This window comes from Camelina sativa, chromosome 13, assembly GCF_030686135.1.
Source record: "Camelina sativa cultivar CO46 ecotype springtype chromosome 13, ASM3068613v1".
NCBI classification, from domain to species: Eukaryota; Viridiplantae; Streptophyta; class Magnoliopsida; order Brassicales; family Brassicaceae; genus Camelina; species Camelina sativa.
The window spans coordinates 4,105,600-4,132,162 of record NC_141892.1 but is presented as its reverse complement, the minus strand read 5'-3'; the positions used below and the strand labels follow the sequence as shown (position 1 = coordinate 4,132,162).

The 26,563-nt window shown below is 38.2% G+C and overlaps 10 protein-coding genes across 13 annotated transcripts; 7 read left to right on the top strand and 3 right to left on the bottom strand.

Moving 5' to 3' along the window:
• Window positions 1-706: 706 nt before the first annotated feature.
• On the bottom strand, window positions 707-2,862 carry LOC104735102 (mraW methylase family protein). The gene is made up of 5 exons (XM_010454822.2): window positions 2,390-2,862; window positions 2,012-2,242; window positions 1,846-1,914; window positions 1,556-1,748; window positions 707-1,344 (listed from the first exon to the last, which is right to left on the bottom strand). Exons 1-5 carry the CDS (start codon window positions 2,771-2,773, stop codon window positions 914-916), a joined length of 1,308 nt encoding a protein of 435 aa, XP_010453124.1. The 5' UTR covers window positions 2,774-2,862; the 3' UTR covers window positions 707-913.
• An 82-nt stretch (window positions 2,863-2,944) lies between these two features.
• LOC104735101 (Calcineurin-like metallo-phosphoesterase superfamily protein) lies at window positions 2,945-6,462 on the top strand. 3 transcript variants are annotated; one of them, XM_087481465.1, is made up of 11 exons: window positions 2,945-3,164; window positions 3,307-3,470; window positions 3,561-3,611; window positions 3,699-4,307; window positions 4,648-5,091; window positions 5,182-5,322; window positions 5,425-5,526; window positions 5,598-5,801; window positions 5,934-6,005; window positions 6,107-6,127; window positions 6,229-6,462. In XM_087481465.1, exons 1-11 carry the CDS (start codon window positions 3,152-3,154, stop codon window positions 6,292-6,294), a joined length of 1,887 nt encoding a protein of 628 aa, XP_087337591.1. In that variant the 5' UTR covers window positions 2,945-3,151; the 3' UTR covers window positions 6,295-6,462. The 3 variants fall into 3 exon arrangements, with proteins under 3 accessions (XP_087337591.1, XP_087337593.1, XP_087337592.1); XM_087481467.1 differs by having other exon boundaries at window positions 2,971-3,164; window positions 5,643-5,801; XM_087481466.1 differs by having other exon boundaries at window positions 2,971-3,164; window positions 5,425-5,538; window positions 5,643-5,801.
• A 534-nt stretch (window positions 6,463-6,996) lies between these two features.
• Window positions 6,997-8,660, top strand: LOC104735099 (myosin heavy chain-like protein). Of its 2 annotated transcripts, none has more exons than XM_010454818.3 (3): window positions 6,997-7,452; window positions 7,616-8,139; window positions 8,230-8,660. In XM_010454818.3, exons 1-3 carry the CDS (start codon window positions 7,209-7,211, stop codon window positions 8,548-8,550), a joined length of 1,089 nt encoding a protein of 362 aa, XP_010453120.2. In that variant the 5' UTR covers window positions 6,997-7,208; the 3' UTR covers window positions 8,551-8,660. The 2 variants fall into 2 exon arrangements, with proteins under 2 accessions (XP_010453120.2, XP_010453121.2); XM_010454819.3 differs by having other exon boundaries at window positions 7,075-7,452; window positions 7,619-8,139.
• A 16-nt stretch (window positions 8,661-8,676) lies between these two features.
• Window positions 8,677-10,511, top strand: CM2 (chorismate mutase 2). Its single transcript, XM_010454820.3, has 6 exons — window positions 8,677-8,819; window positions 8,907-9,123; window positions 9,496-9,585; window positions 9,669-9,812; window positions 9,892-9,984; window positions 10,079-10,511. Exons 2-6 carry the CDS (start codon window positions 8,914-8,916, stop codon window positions 10,319-10,321), a joined length of 780 nt encoding a protein of 259 aa, XP_010453122.1. The 5' UTR covers window positions 8,677-8,819; window positions 8,907-8,913; the 3' UTR covers window positions 10,322-10,511.
• Window positions 10,512-10,603: 92 nt separating this feature from the next.
• LOC104735098 (CBS domain-containing protein CBSX3, mitochondrial) lies at window positions 10,604-12,312 on the top strand. The gene is made up of 6 exons (XM_010454817.2): window positions 10,604-10,797; window positions 11,000-11,273; window positions 11,419-11,500; window positions 11,595-11,668; window positions 11,751-11,811; window positions 11,909-12,312. Exons 2-6 carry the CDS (start codon window positions 11,010-11,012, stop codon window positions 12,049-12,051), a joined length of 624 nt encoding a protein of 207 aa, XP_010453119.2. The 5' UTR covers window positions 10,604-10,797; window positions 11,000-11,009; the 3' UTR covers window positions 12,052-12,312.
• A 616-nt stretch (window positions 12,313-12,928) lies between these two features.
• LOC104737926 (uncharacterized) lies at window positions 12,929-14,118 on the bottom strand. Its single transcript, XM_010458173.3, has one exon. The coding sequence runs from the start codon at window positions 14,116-14,118 to the stop codon at window positions 13,021-13,023; it is 1,098 nt and encodes a 365-aa protein (XP_010456475.1). The 3' UTR covers window positions 12,929-13,020.
• Window positions 14,119-16,994: 2,876 nt separating this feature from the next.
• On the top strand, window positions 16,995-20,255 carry EMP1 (Endomembrane protein 70 protein family). The gene is made up of 7 exons (XM_010454814.3): window positions 16,995-17,285; window positions 17,801-17,965; window positions 18,073-18,182; window positions 18,277-18,388; window positions 18,471-18,583; window positions 18,666-18,816; window positions 18,916-20,255. The coding sequence occupies exons 1-7, from the start codon at window positions 17,145-17,147 to the stop codon at window positions 20,071-20,073; spliced, it is 1,950 nt and encodes a 649-aa protein (XP_010453116.1). The 5' UTR covers window positions 16,995-17,144; the 3' UTR covers window positions 20,074-20,255.
• On the bottom strand, window positions 20,158-21,153 carry LOC104735097 (uncharacterized). The gene is made up of 2 exons (XM_010454816.3): window positions 21,004-21,153; window positions 20,158-20,908 (listed from the first exon to the last, which is right to left on the bottom strand). The coding sequence occupies exons 1-2, from the start codon at window positions 21,151-21,153 to the stop codon at window positions 20,273-20,275; spliced, it is 786 nt and encodes a 261-aa protein (XP_010453118.1). The 3' UTR covers window positions 20,158-20,272.
• Window positions 20,344-24,126, top strand: LOC104735095 (putative folate-biopterin transporter 6). The gene is made up of 5 exons (XM_010454813.3): window positions 20,344-21,539; window positions 21,677-22,342; window positions 22,461-22,565; window positions 22,760-22,930; window positions 23,368-24,126. The coding sequence occupies exons 2-5, from the start codon at window positions 21,710-21,712 to the stop codon at window positions 23,938-23,940; spliced, it is 1,482 nt and encodes a 493-aa protein (XP_010453115.1). The 5' UTR covers window positions 20,344-21,539; window positions 21,677-21,709; the 3' UTR covers window positions 23,941-24,126.
• A 56-nt stretch (window positions 24,127-24,182) lies between these two features.
• On the top strand, window positions 24,183-26,303 carry LOC104735094 (enhancer of rudimentary homolog). The gene is made up of 4 exons (XM_010454812.2): window positions 24,183-24,327; window positions 24,603-24,705; window positions 25,192-25,312; window positions 25,973-26,303. Exons 1-4 carry the CDS (start codon window positions 24,325-24,327, stop codon window positions 26,070-26,072), a joined length of 327 nt encoding a protein of 108 aa, XP_010453114.1. The 5' UTR covers window positions 24,183-24,324; the 3' UTR covers window positions 26,073-26,303.
• Window positions 26,304-26,563: the final 260 nt, after the last annotated feature.

Genomic DNA, 26,563 nt, shown 5'->3' with positions numbered 1-26,563 from the left:
ACATGAAACCAAACAAGTTAAACTCATTACATAAACATAAACAGAAACAACATACAAGCAGACATAAAAATTCAAACATAAGTGTTTAACTGAGACAACATCCAACAATGGAATGCATGAGTCAAGAATACGGATCTACAATTTCCGGTCATTTTATATATATATATATATATGAGAATGTACCTCTCAGTTTGAACGATTTTTTTGCAAGCACGAGGGTAAGGAAGACAGGGACCATAGCAGGGTACAAATGCTTCAGAGAATGGCCACTAATAATATGATGAGTCCAGGTATATATAGGCTTATCAGCAGCTTCTACCACCTTGGCTAAGAGATAAAATCCTGCAATTTCAGCCAATTGAATCTAGAATAAGAACCAGAGGTAAGAAAGCTATAATTGCAAAAGCAAACTGAAGATTTATATCAACACAAACCCTTAGCACTAACCTGCAGCCTAAAGCCAATACGTAGAATGTGTATACATTGGAGGTAATAGAATAACCATCAAGGGAATGACAATGCAATGAACAAACTGTACTAAAGCATATGGTTTAAGGTCATCGAAAAACCTGTAATATTACAGCCTCTCATGTCAGCTTACTCTTAACTTCAAAATGCTATCATTAAAACCAGTTGAGAGTTTTAAGGAATTTGAGTTACCTCCAATATAAAATGCTAATAAGGCCAGCAAGAAGCAAAGGAAGAATGGAGTAAGTACCCTTATGCTCATAAATCCTCTCGATTACAAATACATAGCCATTTATTGATGTGAAGGCAATAGTTATTTAATCCAAAAACGAGTGATCAAAAACAAGACACAAAAAGCAAGTCTCAGAGAAGAGAAGAGACAAATTCCACTAAATCGAACTTGACAAATTCCATCTAATAATGAAAAAAACATTTCAAAGAGCAATCACAACTTCTGGATCACTCTCAACTTGGCACTCCTTGCTCTGCGATTCAGTTTCTCCTCTTCCTCTGAAGGCGTTATTGGTCTCTTTGTCAGTATCACTCCTTTCGACGCAATTACTGTCTGCTTGATCCATGCTTCTTTATCTTTCAACTCCTTCTCTATACTTTCTTCCATTAGCCTTTCCGGTTTTACACTACTACTTCCCTCTCCGTTGATCTCTTCTCTTTGAAATCCTAAGATGTCGAGGAACGTTTGTTTGACAACCCGATCCTCCAGACTGTGAAAGGAGATGACTGCTAATCTCCCACCTGGAGACAGAAGATCGAACGACGAGTATAGCGAGTTTTGTAGCGTCTTGAGTTCGTCGTTCACTGCAATCCTTAGGCCTTGAAATACACGTGTTGCTGTCTTTATCCAACCTTGTCTGCCTCCTACAGCAATTCAAACGGAAGTCGAATAAATAAAAGATTAAAAGGATTATCATTCACACATACTCGTTCTTTTGTTTTCCTATACCTGGCAAACCAAATCTTTGACCACGAACAGGAAACTCACATTGAGATGCAAATGCAAATCATGAAATCTCAAGATAGATTTCGTACATCTAAGTCAAAAAAATAGAAAATCAAGTGATATGTATACCTCTGCTTCCTGGTGACATATTCCGAATGAGATCAACTAGTTCACCAGTAGAATGTAACCCGCCATTAAGCCGAGCCTTAACAATTCTATTCTGAAGTGAATACCAGTTGCTTTCTTCGCCATAATCTCGTAGGATTCTCCCCAGTTCAGATTCTGGCCAAGAATTCACTATATCTTCTGCTGTTAGACTCCCCTGTCACATGTTACTGGATAAGGTTAGAATAAACTTCAGCCTAGATTCAAAACCCCCTCAGGGTCATTCTACTGCAAGGAGATCTGAGTACCCTCACCTGAGGATCCATGCGCATATCAAGAGGCCCCTCCTGAAGAACGCTAAACCCTCTATCAGGATTGTTTACCTGCCATATAACAGGTTGTAGAAAGCGTGGGTGAGTGATGTCAACAACAACAATACAAGGAAACAAAACCTATTGCTTGCGAAATCACAAATTTTACCTGCATAGATGACATTCCCAGGTCCATAAGAATACCATCAACACCAACATCTAACAACTCCGGTTGTGTATCAGCAATCACAGATTTGATGTATTTGAAGTTCTTCAACACAATAGAAGCCTTCAAAGTTGGATGCATGAGAGAATCAATATGAAAGTGACCCAGTTTTCTAGCCACAGGATCAACATCCATTCCAACAAAATGCTTCAATTCAGTGTGGCTTTGAATAATCTGAAATGGCAAATTACAACATTCACAACCCACTTACATTAAAAGAATAGGCATCTAAAACATAAAAGTTTGTTCATCAAACCTAATAATCTAATTCCTATGCAACAGTTTGTTCGATTTAAGCTAAAAACATCAGGAGGAACTTACAGAGGAAGAATGACCAGCTGCGCCAAGAGTACAATCAACGAAACTACGCAACCGAACGGAAGAGAAAATGTCGACAACTTCGCCGAGCATCACAGGCACATGTGAGGAGGGAACCTCGCCGTCGTCTGCGAGCTCATACTCTCTGCTCGACCTTGTCCTCCGCTTTTCCTTATTCACCACTGCTTCCGCCGTCACTTTTGCCACTTCAATCTCTTTCCTCCTCTTCCTCTTCTCTTTCTCCTTCTTCTTCGTCTCGCTCGAATTGAGATTCCCAGAAATTACATTGATACTACGCCGAGGAACGCGTAATAGAACCTTGCTATTGTTGCTCGCGAGAATCGACGAGCATAGAAACAGCTGCTTAGCCCTAATCACTCCCGCCATTCCCGTTTCTTCTTCTCATGCCTTCTCTTTCGCCATTGTTGAGGAGGTTTATATTATCAGAAATTCAGAATGAGCAAATCTCTAACTTCAGAGAGAGAGAAGAAGACTTGTGTATTTGTTTCCAAGTGGGCCTTTAAATATATGGGCCGGCCCATTAATACTGAAAACAACATCCTTTTCGCTTTCTAAGTAGCGAAATGCGCGTGGTTTCGTTGCCCTAGAACCGGCAAGAAGTTAAAAGGAAAACGCTCGTTCCTCGGTGGTGAAACGGCGGTTGTAATCGACATCGACGCCGGAACTGCGTCGACGAACTCACCGCACTGTGGTTATTTTCCCGTTCACTGTCAATCTCACGGTGAAATTTTCAATTTTTTCGATATGCCGCCTCCAGGTAATTGTTTTTTCGATTGATTTTTTTTTTTTCTTTTTTTTTGATCCAGTCAGTTTGATTTGGTTCATCTCCATGAAAATTGTCTCCGTGTCCGAGCAAAAACCAGTAATGTGATAACATGTGATGGTTTTGATTTCTGTAGAAATATCAAAAAGGGTTCTAGACGCGAAGCTTGAAGCTTGCAAATTCGCATTCACGAAGCTAAGTGCGGTTAAAACAACGAGAATGAAGAATTATAAGCAACTGCGTACTCTGCTTATGTTGAAAGAAATATCTCGACGTGGTGCTGATCGTGACTTTCTTAAAGTATGTTAGTCTGAGCTTATTAGTAATGTCTTTATCTTTATTTGCTTTTGCAACCTTTAACGCCCAAAGTTATGATCTTTGCTTCATCAGGATCCGGAGAATAGTGTAACTCGAATTCTGTGTTCGGTTTTAAAGCAAGTGGTAAGTATATATACTACATCTTTATGATTTCTTAAGAGTAAATGTGGTGGAGCAGTAAATGTGAAATTTTTGAATTGTTTTGTGCAGGTGAGTAACTCAGACCGTTCTTTAAAGTCTCTTCGTGGGTTTCGCTATGAGACATTGGATGATCAAGAGAAGCAACAGGTGACTAGGATAATAGCAAGTGTACAAGGAATGGGTAGTAGAAAATACGAACCTGAAACTGTTGATCATCTCGATGACATGACTGAGCCAATGGAGATGGAGATTTATTTGGGGAACGGAGATGATTCTGTTGGCGGGGATTTTGGTGACATTGTTTTGGAGCCAATCTCATGGCCTTTGGAGTCACTACTAACTATTGAATGGGTTGAGACTTTGATGGGTTTGCTAAATCAGTTCGCATGGAAGAACTCTGTTTCTGAGTTTCCTATGGTCTTACCACATTCTGTGGCTCTTTCTTTGGTGGATTCTGCTTCACAGATTCTAAACAAAGAATCCAATTGCGTTAAAATCAATAGTGAGAATTCTAGAGTGATTGTGGTTGGGGATCTCCACGGTCAGTTACACGATCTCCTCAAAATCTTTGATCAATCAGGCAGGCCTTCACAGAATCAGTCGTTTGTGTTCAACGGTAATTATATTGGTCGCGGTTCTTGGAGCCTAGAAGTGTTCTTGGTTCTCTTAGCTTGGAAGGTACATATATACCTTTTTCCCTTTTATCTTATTAGATTGTTTGTGATGGAACGTTAGTTGAAGTGTTGGGCCTCTCCCCTGTTTGTCTTTTAAATTATAAAGACAATATTCTCTGCGCTGAAGCATTGGTCTTTAGACTTACTCTGGATTGTTAATGTTGAAGGCATTAAATTTGTTTTCACTAAATCACAAATAGTATATTCAATATGAGTTTGCTTAATATTGACATGAAAGCATTAGATTTAAGGCCCTAGATATGTTTTTCTTTGACTTTATCTGTTTAACTGTCTTAATTCATAATTGTTCCCATCTGAGAGATACTTGTTGTTTCTAACTACAGATTCTGATGCCTGAGAATGTACTTTTACTTCGAGGAAGCTCTGAAACAAGAGTTTCTGCAGAAGAGCTTGATTTCTTGAAAGAAATATGTGACAGGTACGGTGAGCATGGACCGATGCTATATTCCAAGTGTATCGATTGTTTTAAAATGCTACCTTTGGCATCGGTCATATCAAATAGCGTCTACACAACTCATGGAGGTCTCTTTCAAATTTCTCGAGTCCAAGAAGACACTGTGAATCCGTCTTTGTTGTTGGGTTCTTTTGAGGAACTTGACAAGATTGAGAGGAGACAAATTGGTGATAACGATGAAGAGAATATAACTCTTAACCATGTTTTATGGTCATGTCCGTGGATGGCTGATGGTCTGAGCGAAAGCAATTACAAGGGTCTTCTTTGGGGAGCTGATTGCACCGAGACTTTTCTAAAACAGTCTAACTTAAAGGTAAGTGTAAAACTTTGGGTTAAAAGCGTCTCCTTATCTTATTCCAGTTTGTTATTTATGTAGATTGTATCTGTTTGTTTTCCATCTTAGATGATTATAAGATCACATGAAGGCCCTGATGCACGAGCAGATCGAGAAGACATGGGAAACATGCTAAGCGGTTACTCCATAGATCATGAAGTAGAATCTGGAAAGCTTTGCACAATCTTCAGTGCTTCAATGTTCTCACAGGTCATTTCCCTTAGCCTCCTCTTACAACAAACAGAGTCCGACTGCTACCTGTTCCTGTTGTTTTTTAAACTTGTTGATTCTTTTGTTAATTTTCACTTTCAGGGTTCAAGAAGCTATGAAAACGAAGGGGCATATGTTGTTCTTGAGCCTCCCAACTTCACAGAACCCAGATTTGTTTCGTACACAGTCGAAAATGTTCCAAGGGTAAAAACACTGGTAATTTCGAACATTTTGTACCAATTGTCTTAGGCTTATTCTTGTGTTTTCTTTCATAGTTGCAACATCAGGTCATAAATGATAGATCTTCAACTCAACAACAGCAAATGTGGGAGAACAGAACTGGAAACGGTTTTGCATCAATTGGGATTGCTAATCCGCCTTCTTGGACCGTTCCATTGCCAAATGACCCGAGTCAGATCCTTCAGCTTCGAGAGCCTCCTCAAGTATTTGAAGGTCTTCCTCTTCCAGAGAACATTGAGGTAATAACATAACATAATGAAACATTATTGATCGTTGTATGATGATGCTGAGGATCTTGATTATTTGCATGTCTCTATTAATGGTTTATGATGAAGATCTTGATTATTTGTGTATGATTGCGATGATGGCAGGAGCCTCACAAATCCAACTACGACTACTTGTTTAGACTGATAAGCGCTCTCAAACAGGAGATTCAAACTAGGGTATAAATACATTGTAAACCCCTTTTTTTAGTTTCTTCACAAGCAGGTAATCTCTTGTAAAAAAGACTGACCTGTGGATTTTGTCTTTTGTATATACGCAGGACAACAGAGAGAAGGAATTGGTAAGCCCTGGAGACCAAAGTTCAGAAAACATATTTGATTTTTTAGAAATGTAAAGAATTGGTGATTGAACTAATAAGAGTGTGTTTTGAACAAAACGTAGATGGATCATTTAACGAAGACGAAAGCCACATTGGAGGTGATAAGCCAAATGTCATCTTCGCTCTGACCCATTGAGACTTGAGAACCAACGATTTTGCTTTTTTTTTTCCTTTTGTTCTCCATATTAACTTTGTACTGTAAAAATCAACTAAAACATTTTAGTCAACTGTAATAAATGTTGGTTTAGCTTTTTTCGTTACTACAACAGTACTACCAAATTCATTATTTTCCCTCATAAGGATTTGTGAAATTTACAAATTGATCTAACTATCAAACAAAGTTATGATCAGCTGCTTACTTCATCGGGAATAAGCTACGGTAAAGGCAGATCCAAAATTGAAAAGATTCTTTATTCAAAACAAAAACAAACACCAACTTGTTTCGAATTTATTATGGTCTTTTTCCAAGGACATTTGATACTACTACTATAAATGATGGTCTACAAACAACAAATGTCAATATCACTGGCCGGCCAGCCGTTAAAAAAAATAAAAATGTGACAATAATAATATTACTGAATTTGTGTTACTTTATTACCATTTTCTTTTGGTCAACGTTGCTCGTTTACCATTTATGACCTGGTTTGATCATCTTCAAACATAGTACTAAAATCACTATTTTAAGTATTTAAATCACCATTTGTCAAAAGAAGAAGAAAAAGTGAATGAGTTGACCAAATGAGTCATAGATTTTTTATAGTCAAGCCAATAATTATATGTAGATTTTTAATTACTAGTATAATAAATTGGGAAAAGGAGAGGTGATTGGCATTAAAAGAGTTACCAAAACCAATTCAAAAGTTTCCCTCCAAACGCTTTTTATTGGTTTGTAGATTGAAGAAGTTGAAAGAACACAACACTCTCTGCCTCTCCTCGTGATTCTCATTAATATCATTCCTCTCTCTCTCTTTTAAAACTCTCTCTCTCTCTATCTTCTTCTCTTTAACGATTGATCTCGGAGGTGAAATATTCGAATCCTCCGATGGATGACGGTGGTGGAGTGAGAGCAAGATGCATCCGGATCAGATTTCCTTCGCCACGGAGAATCGTATCTCGATGGTTCTCCCCACATGAGAGAAAGGTCAAAGGAAAGAAGACGGCTACGGCTGAAGCACGCGTGTCACCCTGTGATGATGTGAGGATCAAAACTTGCTCTGAGGATGATGTTCATCTAGGAGTACTTGGCCAATCCTCAGATTCGACTCCACGTACGCTCGACTCTTCCGGTAACCACATGAATAATCTTTCATTTCACTTTGCAAGATTACTGATTTGAATGATCTTTGATTCAATCTATTAGCAAAAACTGTTTAAGATGCCAATTTGAATTATCAGTTTATTATAATTGTCTGTCAATTGTGATTTGTGACATATTCTTTTGGTCTATAGTAGAATTGCAAAGGAGGGAATTTTTGTTTAGTATTGGAGTGAGTTGTTATCTCCTGCATCTGATCGCTACTGGTAGAGAAGAGATTCACAAGATCGTTGAGCTACGGAACGATTTAGAGAAGGTTATGGAACGTCGGAACGAAGAACTGAGGCGGAAACAGCAAGAGTTTGTCGAGTTACGTAACGATATAGAGAAGTTTCTAAAGTTTCACAACGATGATTTAAGGCGAAAACAGCTAAGGTTTCAGTTTGGGAAGCAAGAGAGAAGTGAAACGTCTGCTGCTTATTCTACCATTAGTGAAGTTGTAGATGGCCCTGAGTCTTCTACTACTGATCACTATTACTCTCCACAGATCCTGGAGACATCTATGAGTGTTGGAGGTGAAGGGTCTTTATCACATTATGTGTTTAAGCGAGGGGATGATTTTGGAGGTGATATGGATCAGCTTGAAGCTGAACTTGAAGCTGAGTTTAAGCTTCTTCAGATTGGTCAAGGCCATGATGGTCAATGTTCTAATCTTAAGGTAGAGTACTTGTCTAAAGTTTGACTATCTGAGATTTAGGTAACATAACATTGAGAACCTTTCTCTAATGGAACTATCATGTATACACAGGAGGTTTCAGAGAAGAGTGAAGAAGATTCAGAAGGAACAAGGTTCGGACACGTGTGTCCAGGACTAATGGAGGAACAACAAGGAGTGTGTCCTTATGAGCTGGAGAGAAGACTACACGAGCTAATGGAGACAAGACAAGAAGAGGAAATAAAAGAGTTAGAGATTGCATTGGAAGATGCTAAACAAAGGCTTCAGTTGAAAGAGACAGAAAATTCTTGGTGGAAAGACACTGCTTATATAGTCTCTGAACGTATTCCAGAACCTTCTTCTAGAATCATCAACTCAAGCTCTCGAACTCACCCTTACCCTGTCTCTAGGTGAGAAAAGATAGTATTTGTTATTTCTTGTTTTCATTACAAAAAGTGAAACAGAGTATGTAATTTTTTTTTGTGAAGAAGCAACATATTAATTAATAGATTTGCCTTTATATCCTCAATTCGTCCAAATTTGTGAATAAAAAAGAACAAATAAATAAATTAATATTCATAGAGAAAAGAAAATAAAAATTTGCATATATCCGAGGAGACTCAAAAAAACGAGAAAGTGAAGGCAGAGGAAGAAGAAGAAGCTTCGTTGACTCATTGTTCAAGGTAAGTCCTTTGAACTTCATCTGTAGATTTTACGACATCGATGATGACGGCGATGTTTTATCTTGTCGGAATTTTGGCGTTTTGCAGAAGCGGGATGGCAAGAGTCAACGAGTCAAACTCGGGTTCCGATGTACTGAGTCTTGAATCGATCAGGGAATCTTTGATTAGGCAAGAAGACACCATAGTCTTCAGCTTGATCGAAAGATCTCAGTTTCCCCTGAATTCCCCTGCTTTCGAGGATTCTGAGAATTCCTCTTCTCTCACCGAGTTTTTCGTCAGAGAGATTGAAGTCCTCCAAGCTAAGGTTCATTCCCCATCTTAAAAAACTGATCCTTAAGACTGTTTCATGGAATTAGCTGAAACCAAGATACAGGTCAATTTGATTAAGGTTTTTAATAAAGCTGGATTCTTGAATTAGCATTGCGTTTGCTTGTTCTGTATATACTCTCCATTGCAAAAGAAGATAACTTGGCATTGTCTCTTATTGTGTGACAACTTCTTGTCAGAATTTGGTTTTGGATCTGCGAAAAAAAGACTCCAGCTTTATCTTATAAAACCTCACTATATGTCGATGTTGGCTGTTCTGAGTGTCTTTATGCATGGTACATTCATCTCATTAGTTTATGTACTCTAGATTGGTTCACTTGAAAGTCTCTATGTATGTGTGTATTATTAGGTAGGAAGATATGAAAACCCGGAAGAGAATCCTTTCTTCCTTGACAACAACATTCCTCACTCGGTTTTTCCTACTCACAAATATCCAACGGTATGTTGTAAATCCTATTAGCTTTTTCCTTAGAACTCTGAATGCTTTTAAATCTAACAAACCTTTCTCTCTCTCTTGTTTAGGTTTTGCATCCTAAGGCTTTATCCGTTAACATAAACAAACGCATTTGGGATGTTTACTTTAAAGAAGTGCTTCCTTTGTTCGTCAAACCAGGCGATGATGGAAACTATCCATCAACTGCTGCTAGTGATCTCGCCTGTTTACAAGTAAGGAGATCATCTTGAGTTCATAGATATGATCAGTTCTACATGTGGTTTATTTTGTGTCTGATTTGATCTTGTGAAGGCTATTTCAAGAAGGATTCACTACGGTAAATTTGTAGCTGAGGTCAAATTCAGAGATGCTCCACAAGATTACGAGCCTGCTATTCGCGCTAAGGTAAATTTTATATGTCACAATGTGTGGATTGGATTTGGTTTCATATGAAGTGACTCACACACCATACGCGTTTGGTTTTGGAAAACTTGTGTAGGATAGAGAGGCTTTAATGAAGCTTTTGACGTTTGAGAAAGTAGAAGAAATGGTTAAAAAGAGAGTCCAAAAGAAAGCAGAAACGTTTGGACAAGAAGTGAAGTGTATCTCTTCTGACTCTGGTGATGAGAGTGAGAAGAAGTATAAAGTGGATCCGTTGGTTGTTTCTCGCATCTATGGCGAATGGCTTATCCCTCTCACTAAGCTCGTTGAGGTTGAGTATCTTCTCCGTCGTCTCGATTGAATCTGAGTAAAAAGCAAATCACATGAGTGAATATATGAGTTCCCCCATTGTAAAACAGTGCCATGTAAAAGATAAGGAAAATTATGTGAGTCCATTGTAAAACAGTAAAAAGCTAATAAGGAACCCAAGTAAAACTGTTTTCAATTGTATCAAAATCTGGCCTTGTTAAAGTGGGCCTGGATTTAAAGTTTACGAGTGGGCCTATTGATATTTGTCTGGATGTGATAGAGTAATTGAATGAACAGTCATCACTTTATTAAAAAAATTAAGATATTTTTTAAGGAAAAAGAAATTAAAAAAAAAAAGTCGTCAGTACTTCGCTATCAAAAATGGTTTTATTTATATATTTGATGATTATCCATAAGAACCCTTCAAACTCTCCCCACTCAACTCAGTATTGGTCAGCTGTCTCTTCCTCATACTCTAGGGTTCTTCTCAAAGCTCTACCTCAACTACGATCTCTTCTCTCAGCTCAGGTATGAATCAATCTCTCTCTCCTTCTTCGTTATCTCTGAAGCTATAGTATTAACAGTCAGATTTAGGAAACTTTCTTATTTTGGGATTTGCCGATCAGATACATTCAGTTTGAGACCATTCTATATCCGATCTAGTTTCATTAGATTCGTAGAGTTTTGATATCAGATGATTATAGATCTCGTTTTTGATTGCGACACACAGGTGGAAAAAGATGCAAGCTGTGGTTAGATCCTTCGTCTCTGGTGGAAATGTTGTGAAAGGTTCTATGCTGCAACATCTCCGTGTGATTAACCCGGCGATTCAGTCTTCTGTGTTTGTTGGTTCACGCTATGAATCAACTAAACCTGCTCGTATGGAGGAAACTGGATTCGAGAGTACGACTATTTCTGATGTCATGAAAGCCAAAGGCAAAAGTGCTGATGGATCTTGGCTTTGGTGTACTACTGATGACACTGTTTATGATGCTGTTAAATCCGTATGCTACTCTTCTTCACCCTTTTAGATACTCATATCTCTTGATGTGATAGTGTTTTGTTGTTGTTGATGTACCCTTTTAGATTTACTTATACACATCTCTCCATGTGTTAGTTTGGAATTTTGACGTGTTTGCTTTGTTTTAGATGACACAACACAATGTTGGTGCATTGGTGGTTGTGAAACCTGGTGAGCAACAAGCTCTTGCTGGGATCATTACTGAGAGAGGTAAATTTTTGTTGGACTGGACCTACAAGGAAAGTTTTTGTTGCGTGTATTTTGATTTGTGTGATTCATTTACGACATTGTGGTTTTTATTCAGATTACCTAAGGAAGATCATAGTGCAAGGAAGATCTTCCAAATCAACAAAAGTTGGAGACATTATGACTGAAGAGGTATGGAAATGCACGGTTATATATGAGTTTTCTTTGTTTCTCTGGATTGAAACTGACTGAATCTGTGAACTGGCTATTGCAGAATAAGCTTATCACCGTGACACCGGAGACCAAGGTCTTGCGAGCTATGCAACTGATGACAGGTAACCAGGAAACTTATACTTTCTTCATCGAATATACAAAACTTTTGGGTTTAGAACCTATTGAAATACGGTTTCCTGACCTTGCAATGTTGTACAGATAACCGAATCAGGCATATTCCGGTAATCCAAGACAAGGGCATGATCGGAATGGTGTCCATAGGAGATGTGGTCCGGGCAGTGGTGAGTGAGCATCGAGAGGAGCTTCAGCGCCTAAATGCGTTTATTCAGGGAGGTTACTAGATCTTGAAGATTGGTAAGACAAGAGTCACCGTTTGCTTCTGGTCTAGTTCCTGCTGAATCTGAAAAGCTTTTAGATCAATGTATATATGCTGTCCTGTTGTTGTTGTTGTGTTCTGTTTGATGTTTGTTTTTTCGTTGTTTAACTTGTCAAAACGATGGCCTTGTGCTTTTGCCTTCTCTTCTTCTTGCGCTTTCTCTGCAAGATAATAAAACCAAAGACTCTGATCTCTTTTGAATGATTATAATGTTTGTTTTTTGTTAGATTGTGTTATGAATTAATAGTGGGAGAATTACTTTCAGTTAGATTAGAATCCTTCATTAAATTATAATACAAACAAGTAATCCAAGTCCAATATATAAATCGATAGATTTTCTAATAATTGTAATCGATCAAAAATCTGAAACCTCATATATTATTGATCTTCAAACCTTCATGTGACTAAACTAACATAATATTTGGGTAAATAATACTCTTTAAACCACACTTCTAAGTTTTTTAACACAATCTTGAAAACGCATAGTATATGCTAGTTAGATGATCACTAAAAAATATAAACCGTACGAATATTTTGCTTAAAGACATCCGTGTGTTATATACACAGTACTTATTAGTACGAGATTTAACAATGCTTTTGAGTTTTGATTGATTAGTTTAATCAATTATGATTGCCTTACCTAAGGCAAAATCCAAAAATTTCATCAAGGTTAACCAAAGCATCTTTCAATATGTGTTATACTTAAAAGTTAGAAGTGAAGGCTCTGCTTACTCGTTCATCAACTTCTCTTCTGCTGTTTTCAATCTCTTTAACTCTTCATTAGTAGATGTTTAAACTGGTGTTATCTACTGATTAATTTCGTTGCAACTTCTCTGAAGTTTAGACTCAAATTAAAACACTCAATTCCAAATTTGAAGTTTGAAAGATTATAAAACAAAAGACATGACTCAAACTCAATTCCAGACAAACTAGTCTATATAAACTGAGGTGGAATAAAGTAAGGGGACATGATTTTTCTATCTATTTCATTGTCGATGAAGAAGTCTTCATGCATGTTGACTAATGCCAATTCGTCAACATCCAAGATTGCGACAACGCTGTTATCGATCTGGAGGGGTAAGTAGCTAGCAGGGACACAAAAAGGTTCGGAATGTGAGAGGAACATGATGAGATCTCTGATGTCTTCATTGTAAACAGCGTTTCCTTCCTCGTCTAGCTTGAACACCATTAAAGCTTTTGTTTCCATTTTCGCAATACCGTCGACGATCTTGGCGGTCTTCTTGTAGCACTTGACCATGAAAGTTTCGCCTGTGAATCGTGACTCCACCAAATATTCGCTCGTGTAGCAAGAATGCAAAAGCTTGCGTTTGGCCTTATTCAGTTTGGGAAGTTTTTTGAAGTGCACAGTCTGCAGCTTGGGATCGTCGTTGTGTTTGCCGAGATACCATGATCCAATAAGATGGCCTCCAGATCCGGGCATACAAAACTTGTTATGTTTCTCGGAAAACATAACACGGGAGGAGGAGAAGCAGGGGTTTGAGATTCTGATGTTGATCCACTCAGAGTTGCTATGAGCCGGTCTGCAAAAGCTGATTTGAGGTCCCAAGAACTTGACAGCCACGACACAATCCTCATCCCCTGGAGAAGATGAGGACATGGACACGTTGGTGATAATTTGGGTTTGGCATTGAGGCAGAGTGACAAAAGGAGGCAGAGGGATTCGTTTTGGGTCCGTAACCGATGCAACCGGGATTAGATCATCTTGGAGACGCAGACTTCCATCGCCCTTGTTCAGAGCCCAGCCATGAGATGACCCGACCACTACCATTGCATCATTGAAAACCGATTTCACAGGCAACTTTTTTACCAACTCCAACTCACTCCTGTTGGCACTCCTCCTCTCAATAGTAGTGTCATATTTGAGGTTTCCATAAGGATCAGGGCCGGCGACGAAACAAGGAGGGGATTGCAGCAAAGTTGTTGAAAAACCACTAGAGGCAAGAGGAGAGGATCTTACCAACGTGTGTTTCCTAAGCCAGACCTTGGAGGGTTGGTTGAGAAGCAGAGACATGAATTATACAATCTTCTTAATGAAAAATACAAAAACATAGAAGGCAAAAAAGAAAAAAGAAAAAAAAACCTAAGCGTAGAAGAAAGAATTGGTGATTTTGTTTGTTTGTCCATTTACGTAACCCTACATCAATAATAGAGAGAGAAAAAAACTTGCTCGTCAAGTTTCCCATTTCCAAAGTTTCCGTCATTATGAGTATTCTTTCCCATAATTCCCGTCAAGTTTTTTTTTTGCTTTTTTTTGTTTTTTTTTTCATGTTATTTTTTGTTTAGACAAACTTATTAAGGATATTATACAAACTTATTAAGGATATTATACAAACATAGAGCAACGTTATTGGTTCATTCCGGTTTGCGTAGAGCGACGTCTTATATATAAATTTTATTAAGGATATTATACAAATTCTTAAATATTTCGTGAATAAATCGAAACAAATTTCCTTAATTTTGTTTTAAAAATATTAGTTTAAATTTGGATCAGAGAATATTTAAAGCATATTTCGAATGTCTTGTAAGACTTTGACTCAAATCAAATAGTTTCTTTACCATAATTTTTTTTTTAAAAACAGATTTTTTAAAATTAATTTATTTTAACTTTTTAAAAAATTACTTTACCATAATTTTTAACATTTGCATTAAAAAAGTTGAACAAGTTGAAAAAAACTATTCAGCTCATTCAACTTAAAAAGTTAAAAAAATAAACTAATCCTACAGCAAAAATATTCCAACTTGTTCAATCACTATTTTATAGATGAATGAGTTGAATAATATTCAACCTAATTTTCTTCAACTCACTTTTTCAATTATAAGCAACTATTTGCAGCTAGTATTAGTTTTTAAATATTTCAACTCACTTTTTCTTCAACTCATTTTTTCAACTCATTTTTTCAATTATAAGCAACTATTTGCAGCCTAGTATTAGTCTTTAACTATTTCAACTCACTTTTTCTTCAACTCACCTTTTTAACTCACTTTTTCTTCAACTATTAGTTTATTTTTTCAAGTTTTTTAAGTTGAACTGACTGAATAGTTTTTTCCAACCTCTTTAACCTTTTCAATGCAAATGGCGAAAATTGGTTGAATAATTTTTTTCAACCTGTTCAATCTCTTCAACCATTTGCACCCTAATCATCAGGAACTATAAAGCAAATAAAACACCTCCATAGTATCACATAAGATGGAAATTAACTGAGAATATTCATTAATATCTTCTAATTGCCTCACTAATCTAATGTTAGAAACGTTGTCAACCAAAAATTTAAATCAAAGATCCTACTCAAGCAAAAAGCAAGACAAACAAACACATGAATATGAGAAAATAACTAAATCTCCAATTCTTCTACACATCATTTTGGTTCCTAATATGTGTTTTATGTAACCTATTATATGTTTAAAGAAGAAGAAGAAAATAAATGAATGTAGAGAATTCAATTACTGGCTCACATTAATATTGACGTAACCTCCTCCTATGTTGGCATGTCTCTTAAAAGCCTGCAGTAGAAATTCAACCCCCAAGAAAACTTTGTACTCACGTTTTTGTTTAAACCCAATTCTCTTCTCTTCTCTTCCTCAACCCTATCTTCTCTCTGTTTTCACATCTTCTCCATCTGAAAACAAAAATGTCTCGCTTAACAATGTCTCCACCTCTATTCTCCTTTCCAACAACAACATTCAAACACTCTTTAACTTTTCTGACCAACCTTCGCATCGCTCTCTCCCATCATCAGGTGGTCATTTGCTTTTCCTCTATGAAGGAGAAAAGAAACAGAATCATCGACGAGTCCTACAAAGTTTACGATTCTCTGCCCAATCTGACTAACTTTGAGAAAGAGAAGAAAGTGATTGCTATTGTGAAGAGGTACAACTGTGCAATGTTAACCGGATGAAATCACTCTAATTAGCCAAAACCATAAGATAAATCAACTTAACCTAAAAATCTCAGACTATCTACTATCGTTTTGGTTGTGTAATGTTTCCCTAATTTCCCCTTCATCATGTATGTATTCGTTTTATTTGGTTAGATTGTGTAATGGATGAATCATTTAATATTAACTGTGTAATGTTTCGGCAGTATGGTTTATTGATCTTATCGTTTTGGCTAATTAGAGTGATTTCATCCTCTTAACTTAAAAATCTTAGATTATCTACCGTTTTGGTTGTGTAATGTTTCCCTAATTTTCCTTCGTCATGTATGTTTTGTTTTTTTGTTAGATTGTGTAATGAATGAATCATTTAATATTAGCAGTGTGAGAACTACTTTCAAGTAGATTAGAATCTTTCATCATATTCAAAATACAAACAAGTAATCGAAGTCCAATAGATAAAGTGATAGATTTTCTAGTAATTATAATCGATTAAAAAAATCGGAAACCTCGTTAATGCTAATTAGATCATTTTTTTTTGTTTGCTTAATTTTCTTTTTGAAAGTTTTTTTTATACTATCAGATAATGTTAGTACGAGATCCATCAGCATGTAGCAATGATTTTTGAGTTTTGAATTTTGATTGATTATATCTGTTTCTGTTTCAAGCATTGAACATTTCTATCAGTAATAGTCATAACTCTAATAGATGAGGCACTATTTTAACATTTTGGATGAAGGATCACAATCAGACATCATACAACGAAGCAGCAAGTGAAATAGAAAATTTTATTAGACAAAGCTTCAGCTTTCATTCATCAGCATTTGCCATTTAGCAATGCTTTTGAGTTTTGATTGATTAGTTATGATTGGGTTTTAAATTAATCATGGTTTATGATAGAGTGGGTTTTATAGAGTTAGGCCCATTGGCTATATAAGCTTGTACAGCTCGTAGAAAGACTTCATGCGTTTTGCTGACGTGGAGAATTATAAATGGTTGATAAGGATCAAAGTGTAACGAGCCGAACCGGAAATATAAACCGGGATGTATTAGTCAATTTCAAGGCGGGTTTTGGTCTCGAGTCTCTCGAAGCGTATAAGAGTCATATACAACTGTAGCGTAGCTTCAGATCTGGTTATTTCTTCCTTTTGCTCTAGTAACAGCCATGGCTATGGAGTTATTAAGAAGGAGCAGTAGCAGGATATCGGAATCTTCTGGATCCGCGATCGCCTTGATTCTCCTGCTCTTCATCCATGGCGCTCACTCTTTCTATCTCCCTGGTGTTGCTCCTCAGGATTTCGAGAAGGTAACACACAAAAAAAAAACGTTTAGATTTCTAGGCTTTTAGATCTGAATTGGATCTCCTGGATCTCGCGTTTCGATTTCGTTTAGGATTAGTCCGCATTTGATCCTCGGGAAAGTGATAGAATATGAGATTGGTGTGTGCTGTGATGCACCGACTTTGGTTTTAAGCATGTAATCTCAGAGAATGTGTGATTGGTTTCGGCTGATGCTTTAATTTTACTTCGTTTATGCTTCATTAGTCTCTCGATCTGAACAATGTCGCATCTTAGGCGAGCTACATCGATATTTGTTCTTCAGGATTAGCCATATTCGTTTTAATTTTGAGTGGCTTTGTTAGGTTCTTAGGCATTGCTACCAAATCCAAGTTATGAGTATAAGTGCAGTGTCGGTTCTGCATGTTTTATTACGAATCTCAAACAAAGTATACTTGCATGGTTTTACTAAAAGAGCAGAAGTGATGGAATCATATTCGAATTTTGAGTCTTATTTTCTGCTCTCTCTTTGTATGCTATGCAGGGTGATGAGCTGAAGGTGAAAGTGAATAAATTAACTTCAATAAAGACTCAGCTTCCATACTCGTATTACTCCCTTCCTTTTATTCGCCCTAAGAAGATAGTGGACAGTACTGAGAATCTTGGAGAAGTGCTTCGGGGTGACCGCATAGAAAATGCCCCATATACGGTTAGTTTCTGTTGCATTTTTTTTAATTTGTATTGTAATTGACCAGGCTGTCTAAAACTTTATTCATGTACGTTAACTCTAACCTTGCGGAGTTGAATTAATTGCAGTTTAAAATGCGGGAGGCACAAATGTGCAATATTCTCGGCCGAGTCACTCTTGATGCGAAGACAGCAAAAGCGTTTAAAGAAAAGATTGATGATGAGTACCGAGTCAACATGTAAGACCAATATAGAAACTTCTCTTTGATTCTCTGTATGAGGAACATACTTTCCTCTGTCAGTTTTTTAACAAGTCTTTCTTGTGTGTGTTAGGATCCTCGACAACCTTCCTCTGGTGGTTCCAATTGAAAGAGTGGACCAGGGTTCTCCCTCTGTTGTTTATCAGCTCGGTTATCATGTTGGTCTTAAAGGCCAGTACGAGGGGGTAAGTATGTTTGGATTGTTGGTACTAAATGGAATTCATTCTTAAATAGCTCGATTTTCTAAGGTTCCTTTTGCATACGCAGAGCAAAGAGCAGAAGTTCTTTATGCACAATCACTTGTCATTTACAGTCCGCTATCACAGAGATGTGCAAACTGATGCTGCAAGAATCGTGGGATTTGAGGTCAAACCTTACAGGTGCCATTCTTTTATTCATAATTTGAACATCTCTTGAGATCCCTTGTCTTTCAGTGCTGATATTCCTTCCCTTAATATATAGTGTGAAGCATGAGTATGAGGGAGAGTGGAGTGAGAAGACCCGTCTCACGACCTGTGATCCTCACACAAAACGTCTGGTTGTTAGCTCGGCTACCCCTCAAGAAGTTGAACAAAAGAAGGAGATTATCTTCACATATGATGTCGATTTCCAGGCAAGTTTTTCTTAAGTCCGCTATGGTTTGTGTCTTAAATAAATGTCATCGAGGTTCTCATTATTCTTTTTCTGATTTTCTACTGCTATTTTGGTCCAGGAAAGTGAAGTGAAGTGGGCATCTAGATGGGATTCTTATCTTCTGATGAGTGATAACCAAATTCACTGGTTCTCTATCGTCAATTCTCTGATGATCGTCCTGTTCTTGTCTGGTATGGTGGCGATGATAATGCTGAGGACCCTGTACCGTGACATTTCACGATACAACGAGTTAGAGACTCAAGAAGAAGCTCAAGAAGAGACAGGATGGAAGCTCGTTCATGGTGATGTTTTCAGGCTACCAACCAATTCAGATCTGCTCTGCGTCTACGTTGGTACAGGGGTCCAATGTTTAGGCATGGTATTTGTCACAATGATCTTTGCCATGCTCGGGTTTCTGTCTCCTTCCAATCGGGGTGGTCTGATGACTGCAATGCTCCTGCTCTGGGTCTTCATGGGTCTCTTCGCTGGTTACGCCTCTTCACGTCTCTACAAAATGTTCAAAGGAACAGAGTGGAAGAGAATCGCCTTCAGAACAGCCTTTTTGTTCCCTGCAGTTGTCTCAGCCATCTTCTTTGTCCTAAACGCTCTCATCTGGGGACAGAAGTCATCGGGGGCTGTGCCCTTTGGGACAATGTTCGCCTTGATCTTCCTCTGGTTTGGCATCTCAGTTCCTCTCGTCTTTGTTGGGGGTTACATCGGGTTCAAGAAGCCAGCGGTTGATGACCCAGTGAAAACCAACAAAATCCCGAGGCAAATCCCAGAGCAAGCTTGGTACATGAACCCGGTATTCTCAATCCTCATTGGAGGAATCCTACCGTTTGGTGCAGTGTTCATCGAGCTCTTCTTCATCCTTACATCCATCTGGCTTAACCAGTTCTACTACATCTTCGGGTTCCTCTTCCTCGTCTTTGTAATCCTCATAGTTACTTGCGCCGAGATAACCATAGTACTGTGCTACTTCCAGCTTTGCAGTGAGGACTACCTATGGTGGTGGAGATCTTACTTGACATCAGGCTCATCAGCTCTTTATCTCTTCCTCTACGCGACGTTCTACTTTTTCACAAAGCTTCAGATCACCAAACTGGTGTCGGCGATGCTTTACTTTGGGTACATGCTCATCGCTTCTTACGCATTTTTTGTGCTCACAGGAACAATTGGTTTCTACGCTTGTCTCTGGTTCACAAGGCTCATCTATTCATCTGTTAAGATCGATTAGAGGATTATGATGATCCTATCTGCTCACAGGAACAATTTCTTCTTTTTCTTTTTAAAAACGGTTTTGTTGCAATTTTAGGTTCTATTTTGTTGCAGAACGAACAAAAAGGATTCTAATATATATGTAAACGTTTTCGATAGTGTATTTTGTTTGATTTGTCCAATAACAACACTTTATCAGCATTTTTGCAATGTTATGATTAAACTCTAACTTTTCCTGCGATCATAAAAGCTTTATAAACGACGGGACGAATCACATCAGCTCCTCCCCATGCTTGCTCAAGCTCTCTCACTAAGCTCTCCGGTAACAACTCGACTCCTTTCTCTCTCGCCGTGACGATAGACGACCATGATTTGAACATCCTCATGATCCCTTCAAACGACGTCGTCTTAGGCATCTCGAGCTTCAACGGCTTCCCTTCAGATCCCATCCCCACACTTTCGAAAGGAAACGGCAATGCTTCGTACGAATCGAAGATGTGCTGGATGTACGGATACTTCCAAAACGGCAGCGTTGTGGCGTGGAAACGATACTGGATGGGGTCGAACTCTGGACTCACTATGACGTCGTTGTATCCCCAGACGGCGATGATTCCGCCGGGCTTGCGGAGGAGACGCGTTGCGACTGCGTAGAATCTAGGGAGGTCGAACCAGTGTACGCCTTGAGCGACCGTGATTAGATCCACCGAGTTCTCTCCTCCGATTAGTTCCACTAGCTCGTCGTCGGTCATCGACTGTGGCGTGTGGTGATAACTGATCCTCGGATGCGGCGTTGCTAGCTTCAGCTGCGATTCGCTTACGTCCGTCGCTATGACTCTCTCGTAGTGCTCTGCTACCTGCAAAAACTCCAAGCGAAACTTGTTTAAGTACAAGATCTGATGCATGTTGTAGCTATCATTTACACGCGAGAGGCTAAATCAAAAACACTTACGGCGAGAGCGGCTTGGCCGTTTCCGGTGGCGGCATCCCAGGCTAAATCGTGGTGATCGGTGAGATCAGCGAGCTTCGAGAACCACTCAGAGGGGTAATTAGGTCTTGCGTCTAGGTATAGATCGGCTTGTTTGTCAAACAATCCTGCCATGTTCTCTGTTTTTCTTTGTTCTTTTTTTTTTTCTTACTCTTACTTTTTTTCTGATTTAGTTTCTAGCCATGGCTCACACTAGTCATAACATATATAGTAGTCTTTTAGGCGTGTGGGCATCTCAATCATAGTGTGACCTTCAAAGAAGCTGCTGTCTGCTCACATACTTAGCTTAACTTTTCTATTTTATTGGATTTTTAAGTGTTTGTTGATGTTGATTAGGATTTCTGAGCTCCGATGTAAGGATGAATCATTTTAAAGATTTATCAGTTACACTATGATCATGTTTGTGATTCTTTTTGGCCCATATTGCGATTTGGTTCAGCTTTTGGAGAATTTCAGACTGGTAGTTGAAGAAAGACGTCATTGCTTACAAAGTCAAAAAGGTACATGTCAAGTGGGATTAGTCTACTACCATTTATTGTTTTCTCCTCGTGTGTGAATGTATAAAGCTTTTTTGAAAGTCTAAAAGAAACCCACATTGAAAATAACGATTAAAGGCTCTTGCTTTCAATATTTTCAGATCCAATGTCCCATCTCCTAAACAGTAAACACCATGGAAACACTAGAAACTGAGAAATTCTTCTCAGACGGAAAACCTCTGCTAAAACCCATTTCAGATCATTCTGGTGTCGTCTCAGTTCTGCTTCAGCCCTACCAATGGCTACAAATGCTGTGCTCTAGGCTGAACCTCAGCTTTGTTCTTGGTGTGGTCCTTGTGTACGGCGTAAACCAAGGGTTCTCCGGTTCGATATTCAAAGTCGTCACAGACTATTATTGGAAAGATGTCCAGCAAGTACAGCCATCGGTTGTGCAGCTTTACGTGGGGTTATATTACATTCCATGGGTCATGAGACCCATTTGGGGTCTCTTCACTGATGTTTTCCCGATCAAAGGTTACAAAAGAAAGCCTTATTTTGTAGTTTCTGGTGTTCTTGGTTTGGTATCTGCGATTGCAGTAGTTGCCCTTGGTAAGTTGCCCGCTGCTTTGGCTTTGAGCTGCCTCTTAGGTGTATCTGCAGCTATGGCCATTGCAGACGTGGTGATTGACGCGTGTATCGCAACAAACAGCATCAATATCCGATCTTTGGCTCCTGATATACAGAGCCTTTGCATGGTTTGTTCATCTGCTGGCGCTTTGGTTGGATACGCAACTAGTGGAGTCTTTGTTCATCGGCTTGGACCTCAGGTTGACCCTTTATCTTTGGCTACTGTAATACACGTTCTGAGGACATATTCTTGAAATCTCGCTTTATTGTATTTGCTCTTTTAAGAGGTTCTGTGTTCTTCATTTCTTTGTGATGTAGGGAGCATTAGGGGTATTAGCATTTTCGCCTGCAACTATTGTCATACTCGGGTTTTTCATCTATGAGAAAAAGAATTCTACTGTTCCTATGCAGAAAAACAAGAAGGTGAGACCTCAGCCTGGACTTTCAACTCTTTTGATCTCACTCACAATTTATTGGCATCATAGCAAAAATAATTCAAACAGATATCTGCCTTTTCTTTATATGTTTCTGCCCGAGTAATTTTAAAACTCCTGCTATATATCCCATGACTTTGAAATCTTGATGGAACTTGGGGAAATCGTTTGAATGTTCGTCAGGACACAGATGGCTTAGGAGTAGCGGTGAAGGGAATGTATAAAACAATAAAGTACCCTGAAGTGTGGAAGCCATCACTTTACATGTTCATATCGTTAGCTCTCAACATCAGCACTCATGAAGGCCACTTCTACTGGTACACTGATCCTACAGCTGGGCCCGCCTTTTCCCAGGTTGGTTCTTCTTTCCCACATATTGGCCAAGGCTAAAATATTGAGATGACAAACTTGAAGGATCTCTCTTTTTATAAAGATCATGAATTAAAGATCTAGCAAAAGCAGGTTCCTATAGATTGCAATCTTGAGACTGACACTGTGGTGGTATCGCATGATATTATAGGGATTATATCTGAGACTATTTTGCTGGCTTATATTAAAAAATCCATGGAGTCATCTCTCTTGAAAGCCTATTTTCCCTTAGAAAAATACATGTCTTTGGGTCTGTTGTGGAGATGTATGCTTAATGAATTGATATTGAAATTATGGTGGTGTGTTACCTCTACATTGGCATATAAAGCTGTGGAGTTTCTGAACAATCTAATAAGATTCTTCATCCAAATATGCAATTATGAGCTTAATTCAAACTTGCTTATTTTGGTTGCTAAATGCAGGAGTTTGTGGGGATAATCTACGCGATCGGAGCATTGGCATCGATGTTTGGAGTTCTTATATACCACAAGAAGCTCAAAGACTATTCCTTTAGGAACATACTCTTCTTCGCACAACTTCTATACTTCTCATCAGGAATGCTTGATCTCATGTTCATCAAACGCTGGAACTTAACACTCGGGATACCAGATTCCTTCTTTGTGATAACCGAAGAATCTTTGTCGAGGATGATAAGTAAGATCAGGTGGATCCCGATGGTGGTTCTCAGCACAAGGCTTTGTCCTCTGGGAATCGAAGGCACCTTCTTTGCTTTCCTCATGTGCATTGATAGTTTTGGACAGCTTGCATCTAAATGGGGTGGAGGGTTTGTTCTTCACGCTTTTGGTGTCACGAGACACGAGTTTGGGAATCTCTGGCTGGTGATTCTTATAAGGAATCTCTTGAGACTCTTTACCGTGTGTTTCGTTTTCCTCGTTCCAGATTCCGATCATCTGGATGATCTTGTGCCGTCTGATGGGTTGCCAAAGAACGAATCAGAAGATGATGATGATGATATCAAACTTCTCCTTCTGTAAAGCAGAAAACTAAAACAGAGGATTTTACTTAGTATAGTAGTATAGTACAAATGAGAACAACATGTCGTTTTATCAAATTTAGAAGAGAATGCGCGTTGTTTGGATTTATAGCCACACGCAGCTAACCACTAGAAACAGCTTGTAGTTTATTCATATATTTGATGGAATACGCGGTGTTTTGTATCACTATCGAATGTCACGTGACTCACGTCTTTAAGAGACATAAAATCTCATTAATTTACGCGTTTGCCCCTAGAGGTTATTTTGGCGTCCCTTTAATTTTTTGCTTTCCTCTCTGAAGCATTGAAACTTGTTTGATTGTTTCGTTCGTCGTCTTCGTCTAACACCTCAACTCTGCAATCGAAGTCAAAATATCACTTGAAGATGGTAATCGATTCCTTCTCTTAATTAACGATCCTTTTGTGTAGTTTTAGTGATTCCTTAGTCAATCGCATAGGAATCTGAGCAAAGCCTTTTTGGTTAGATCGTGTTTCCACAGAAACTAGGTTTTCGAATATCGTAAACTACACTGTTCTACTCTCAGAGTTTGATGATTTCTAGTTCCTTTGCGGAACAGAGGGAAATTTTCTGAACTTGTTTTGATTCTTTGAGTTCTTATAAAGCTGATTAAGCTCAGAGCTGTTTTCTTTGTTGTGTTATAGGCTAATCATAACAGTAGGCACACAATCATCTTGTTGCAAAATTCTCACAGCAGAGCTACCAGGACTTTCATGGACTACGATTCTATAGGCCAAGCTATGGATGGTAAACTATTAATTTCGAATCACCATTATGTAACTAGTGTATAGCTTTAGTTAGTTACTCATTGTTGACTTTAGTTATGGTTATGCTGGAGGTTTGTTTTTGTGGTAACAACATGGATGATTTTGAATTACGCCTTGTATATTATTCTGTGACTTGCTAGGAGGTTCAGATTTTAGAAATACTGTTATGAGCCAATGGATATTATGTGTGATGACTCTGTTTGGTACCCAAATGGTATTAGCATATTGAATTACTAGTTCTCCAGTTGGTGTTTTGATTACTAACTTGTTTGCTCAGTAAAGTGGAGGATGTAGCATGAAGAAGAAAGATAGGTTTCTTACGTTTATTACCTCTCACCATTCTTAGTGTAGAGTGAATTAGGGAAGCTTTTGTTGGTTTTATAGCAGCAAAAATGTTTTAGCTATAAATTTCTGAACTTGACCCTGATCTTTTCCCTCATATGCTGAACTGTTTGGTTCTAAACAGGCATTTGCGGCTTATACGAAAGGAAGTTGAAGGAAATTAACCCTTCTCTCAGAAATATTAGCTATGACATTGCTGACCTCTACAATTTTATTGATGGTCTTGCTGACTTGAGCGCTTTGGTGTAAGTCTTGCCCCCTTTCTCTCTCTTAAATGTTTTAGTTCCTACCAGGGCATTGTCAAATTTACATCAATGGTTCACATTTACATAAAACTAGAATCAGGAACCACATTTCCCCATCTATATGTGGTGTGTTTCGTCCTACATTTCCCCCCTAAGTAATAGTATTTCGTTTCCCACTCATATCATTCTTTTGAATCCATAGATGTTTTGGTTGCTACTTGCTAGTCATTATAAAAACATTTAGAAATGTTCAAACTCAAAAGATGCAACAGGCACATGCACTGTTGTTCCTTTCCACAGAAATTTTCTTGAAGAATTCTTTCTTGATATTCAGTAAACTGCATATATCTTGTAGTTCTTTAATACTACTGTGAGGTCTGCTGAAGAGTTTAAATTCTTCCTGAATCGACAATAGATATTACAGAAATATCTTACAAGTAATGTGTATAGAGATCGTTGGGATACCCATGTTGTATAACAAAACTTACAATGCTTGATCTTTTAAGTCTGTTGCTACCTCTGGTGTTTGCTAAATAAGTTAGGAGACATGGTTAGAAAGTGGTTCTAAAGATAGTGTAAGGTTATTTTTTTTTGTCAATTTTTCTTATGAATCTATTAAAACGTGTGGTGAATCTTTGCGACCTTTTTTTCGTTTGGCAGCTATGAACACTCGATGAGTGCATATCTGCCATATGACAGGCAATGGATAAAGCAAAAGGCGTTTCACCATCTCAAAAAGCTTGCCAATGGAGGTAGATGAAGAAGGAACACCATTTGAAATCGTCTACTTGAAGAACATATAAAGCCTTATTATTAAGAGAGACCCATTCAAAAGTATCATCACTCATTACTATATATTTGGCAATGTAACAATAATTAGATGCATATATATCTGAGTAATGGTGTTGTGACGTCCTTGGATGTGTAAACATTTAAGTATCTTTGATATCCAAACATTTAGCTCAATTATAATATAGTATCCGAACCTGCACCTCCAGTTTCATATTCATTATTTTCGATAGCTTAGAAGCCTGATACAAAAGATTATCGTTAACATTTTGGAAATCTGATACAGTTTGTTTTGGTTAAGATGGGTAAACCTGATGGAGTAATAAAAGATGACTACAACATTAGTTAAAGAAAAAATACGAATTTTGTATTAATCTCTTCACGAGAGAGACACTATGCTATGCCGTATACTGATTTTTACCTTGGAGATCGGTCGTCTTCATCCCCCCCCCAAAACCTTAC

What these genes read in the sequence shown, in the direction of transcription:
- LOC104735098 (XM_010454817.2), top strand. Translation starts at nt 11,010, where the DNA reads ATGCAAGCTGTGGTTAGATCCTTCGTCTCTGGTGGAAATGTTGTGAAA. An exon ending in TTTATGATGCTGTTAAATCC is followed by an intron (nt 11,274 to 11,418) that starts GTATGCTACTCT and finishes GCTTTGTTTTAG; the next exon opens with ATGACACAACACAATGTTGG. An exon ending in AGCTATGCAACTGATGACAG is followed by an intron (nt 11,812 to 11,908) that starts GTAACCAGGAAA and finishes AATGTTGTACAG; the next exon opens with ATAACCGAATCAGGCATATT.
- LOC104735095 (XM_010454813.3), top strand. Translation starts at nt 21,710, where the DNA reads ATGGAAACACTAGAAACTGAGAAATTCTTCTCAGACGGAAAACCTCTG. An exon ending in TTCATCGGCTTGGACCTCAG is followed by an intron (nt 22,343 to 22,460) that starts GTTGACCCTTTA and finishes TTTGTGATGTAG; the next exon opens with GGAGCATTAGGGGTATTAGC. An exon ending in CTGGGCCCGCCTTTTCCCAG is followed by an intron (nt 22,931 to 23,367) that starts GTTGGTTCTTCT and finishes TGCTAAATGCAG; the next exon opens with GAGTTTGTGGGGATAATCTA.
- EMP1 (XM_010454814.3), top strand. Translation starts at nt 17,145, where the DNA reads ATGGCTATGGAGTTATTAAGAAGGAGCAGTAGCAGGATATCGGAATCT. An exon ending in TAGAAAATGCCCCATATACG is followed by an intron (nt 17,966 to 18,072) that starts GTTAGTTTCTGT and finishes AATTAATTGCAG; the next exon opens with TTTAAAATGCGGGAGGCACA. An exon ending in CATATGATGTCGATTTCCAG is followed by an intron (nt 18,817 to 18,915) that starts GCAAGTTTTTCT and finishes ATTTTGGTCCAG; the next exon opens with GAAAGTGAAGTGAAGTGGGC.
- LOC104737926 (XM_010458173.3), bottom strand. Translation starts at nt 14,118, where the DNA reads ATGTCTCTGCTTCTCAACCAACCCTCCAAGGTCTGGCTTAGGAAACAC.
- LOC104735099 (XM_010454818.3), top strand. Translation starts at nt 7,209, where the DNA reads ATGGATGACGGTGGTGGAGTGAGAGCAAGATGCATCCGGATCAGATTT. An exon ending in ACGTACGCTCGACTCTTCCG is followed by an intron (nt 7,453 to 7,615) that starts GTAACCACATGA and finishes TTTGGTCTATAG; the next exon opens with TAGAATTGCAAAGGAGGGAA. An exon ending in GTCAATGTTCTAATCTTAAG is followed by an intron (nt 8,140 to 8,229) that starts GTAGAGTACTTG and finishes ATGTATACACAG; the next exon opens with GAGGTTTCAGAGAAGAGTGA.
- LOC104735094 (XM_010454812.2), top strand. An exon ending in TATAGGCCAAGCTATGGATG is followed by an intron (nt 24,706 to 25,191) that starts GTAAACTATTAA and finishes GGTTCTAAACAG; the next exon opens with GCATTTGCGGCTTATACGAA. An exon ending in GCTGACTTGAGCGCTTTGGT is followed by an intron (nt 25,313 to 25,972) that starts GTAAGTCTTGCC and finishes TTCGTTTGGCAG; the next exon opens with CTATGAACACTCGATGAGTG.
- LOC104735097 (XM_010454816.3), bottom strand. Translation starts at nt 21,153, where the DNA reads ATGGCAGGATTGTTTGACAAACAAGCCGATCTATACCTAGACGCAAGA. An exon ending in ACGGCCAAGCCGCTCTCGCC is followed by an intron (nt 20,909 to 21,003) that starts GTAAGTGTTTTT and finishes GAGTTTTTGCAG; the next exon opens with GTAGCAGAGCACTACGAGAG.
- CM2 (XM_010454820.3), top strand. Translation starts at nt 8,914, where the DNA reads ATGGCAAGAGTCAACGAGTCAAACTCGGGTTCCGATGTACTGAGTCTT. An exon ending in CTACTCACAAATATCCAACG is followed by an intron (nt 9,586 to 9,668) that starts GTATGTTGTAAA and finishes TCTCTTGTTTAG; the next exon opens with GTTTTGCATCCTAAGGCTTT. An exon ending in AGCCTGCTATTCGCGCTAAG is followed by an intron (nt 9,985 to 10,078) that starts GTAAATTTTATA and finishes AAACTTGTGTAG; the next exon opens with GATAGAGAGGCTTTAATGAA.
- LOC104735102 (XM_010454822.2), bottom strand. Translation starts at nt 2,773, where the DNA reads ATGGCGGGAGTGATTAGGGCTAAGCAGCTGTTTCTATGCTCGTCGATT. An exon ending in CAGCTGGTCATTCTTCCTCT is followed by an intron (nt 2,243 to 2,389) that starts GTAAGTTCCTCC and finishes TTGCCATTTCAG; the next exon opens with ATTATTCAAAGCCACACTGA. An exon ending in TGGGAATGTCATCTATGCAG is followed by an intron (nt 1,915 to 2,011) that starts GTAAAATTTGTG and finishes GTTATATGGCAG; the next exon opens with GTAAACAATCCTGATAGAGG.
- LOC104735101 (XM_087481465.1), top strand. An exon ending in TAAAACAGTCTAACTTAAAG is followed by an intron (nt 5,092 to 5,181) that starts GTAAGTGTAAAA and finishes TTTCCATCTTAG; the next exon opens with ATGATTATAAGATCACATGA. An exon ending in ACAACAGAGAGAAGGAATTG is followed by an intron (nt 6,128 to 6,228) that starts GTAAGCCCTGGA and finishes AACAAAACGTAG; the next exon opens with ATGGATCATTTAACGAAGAC.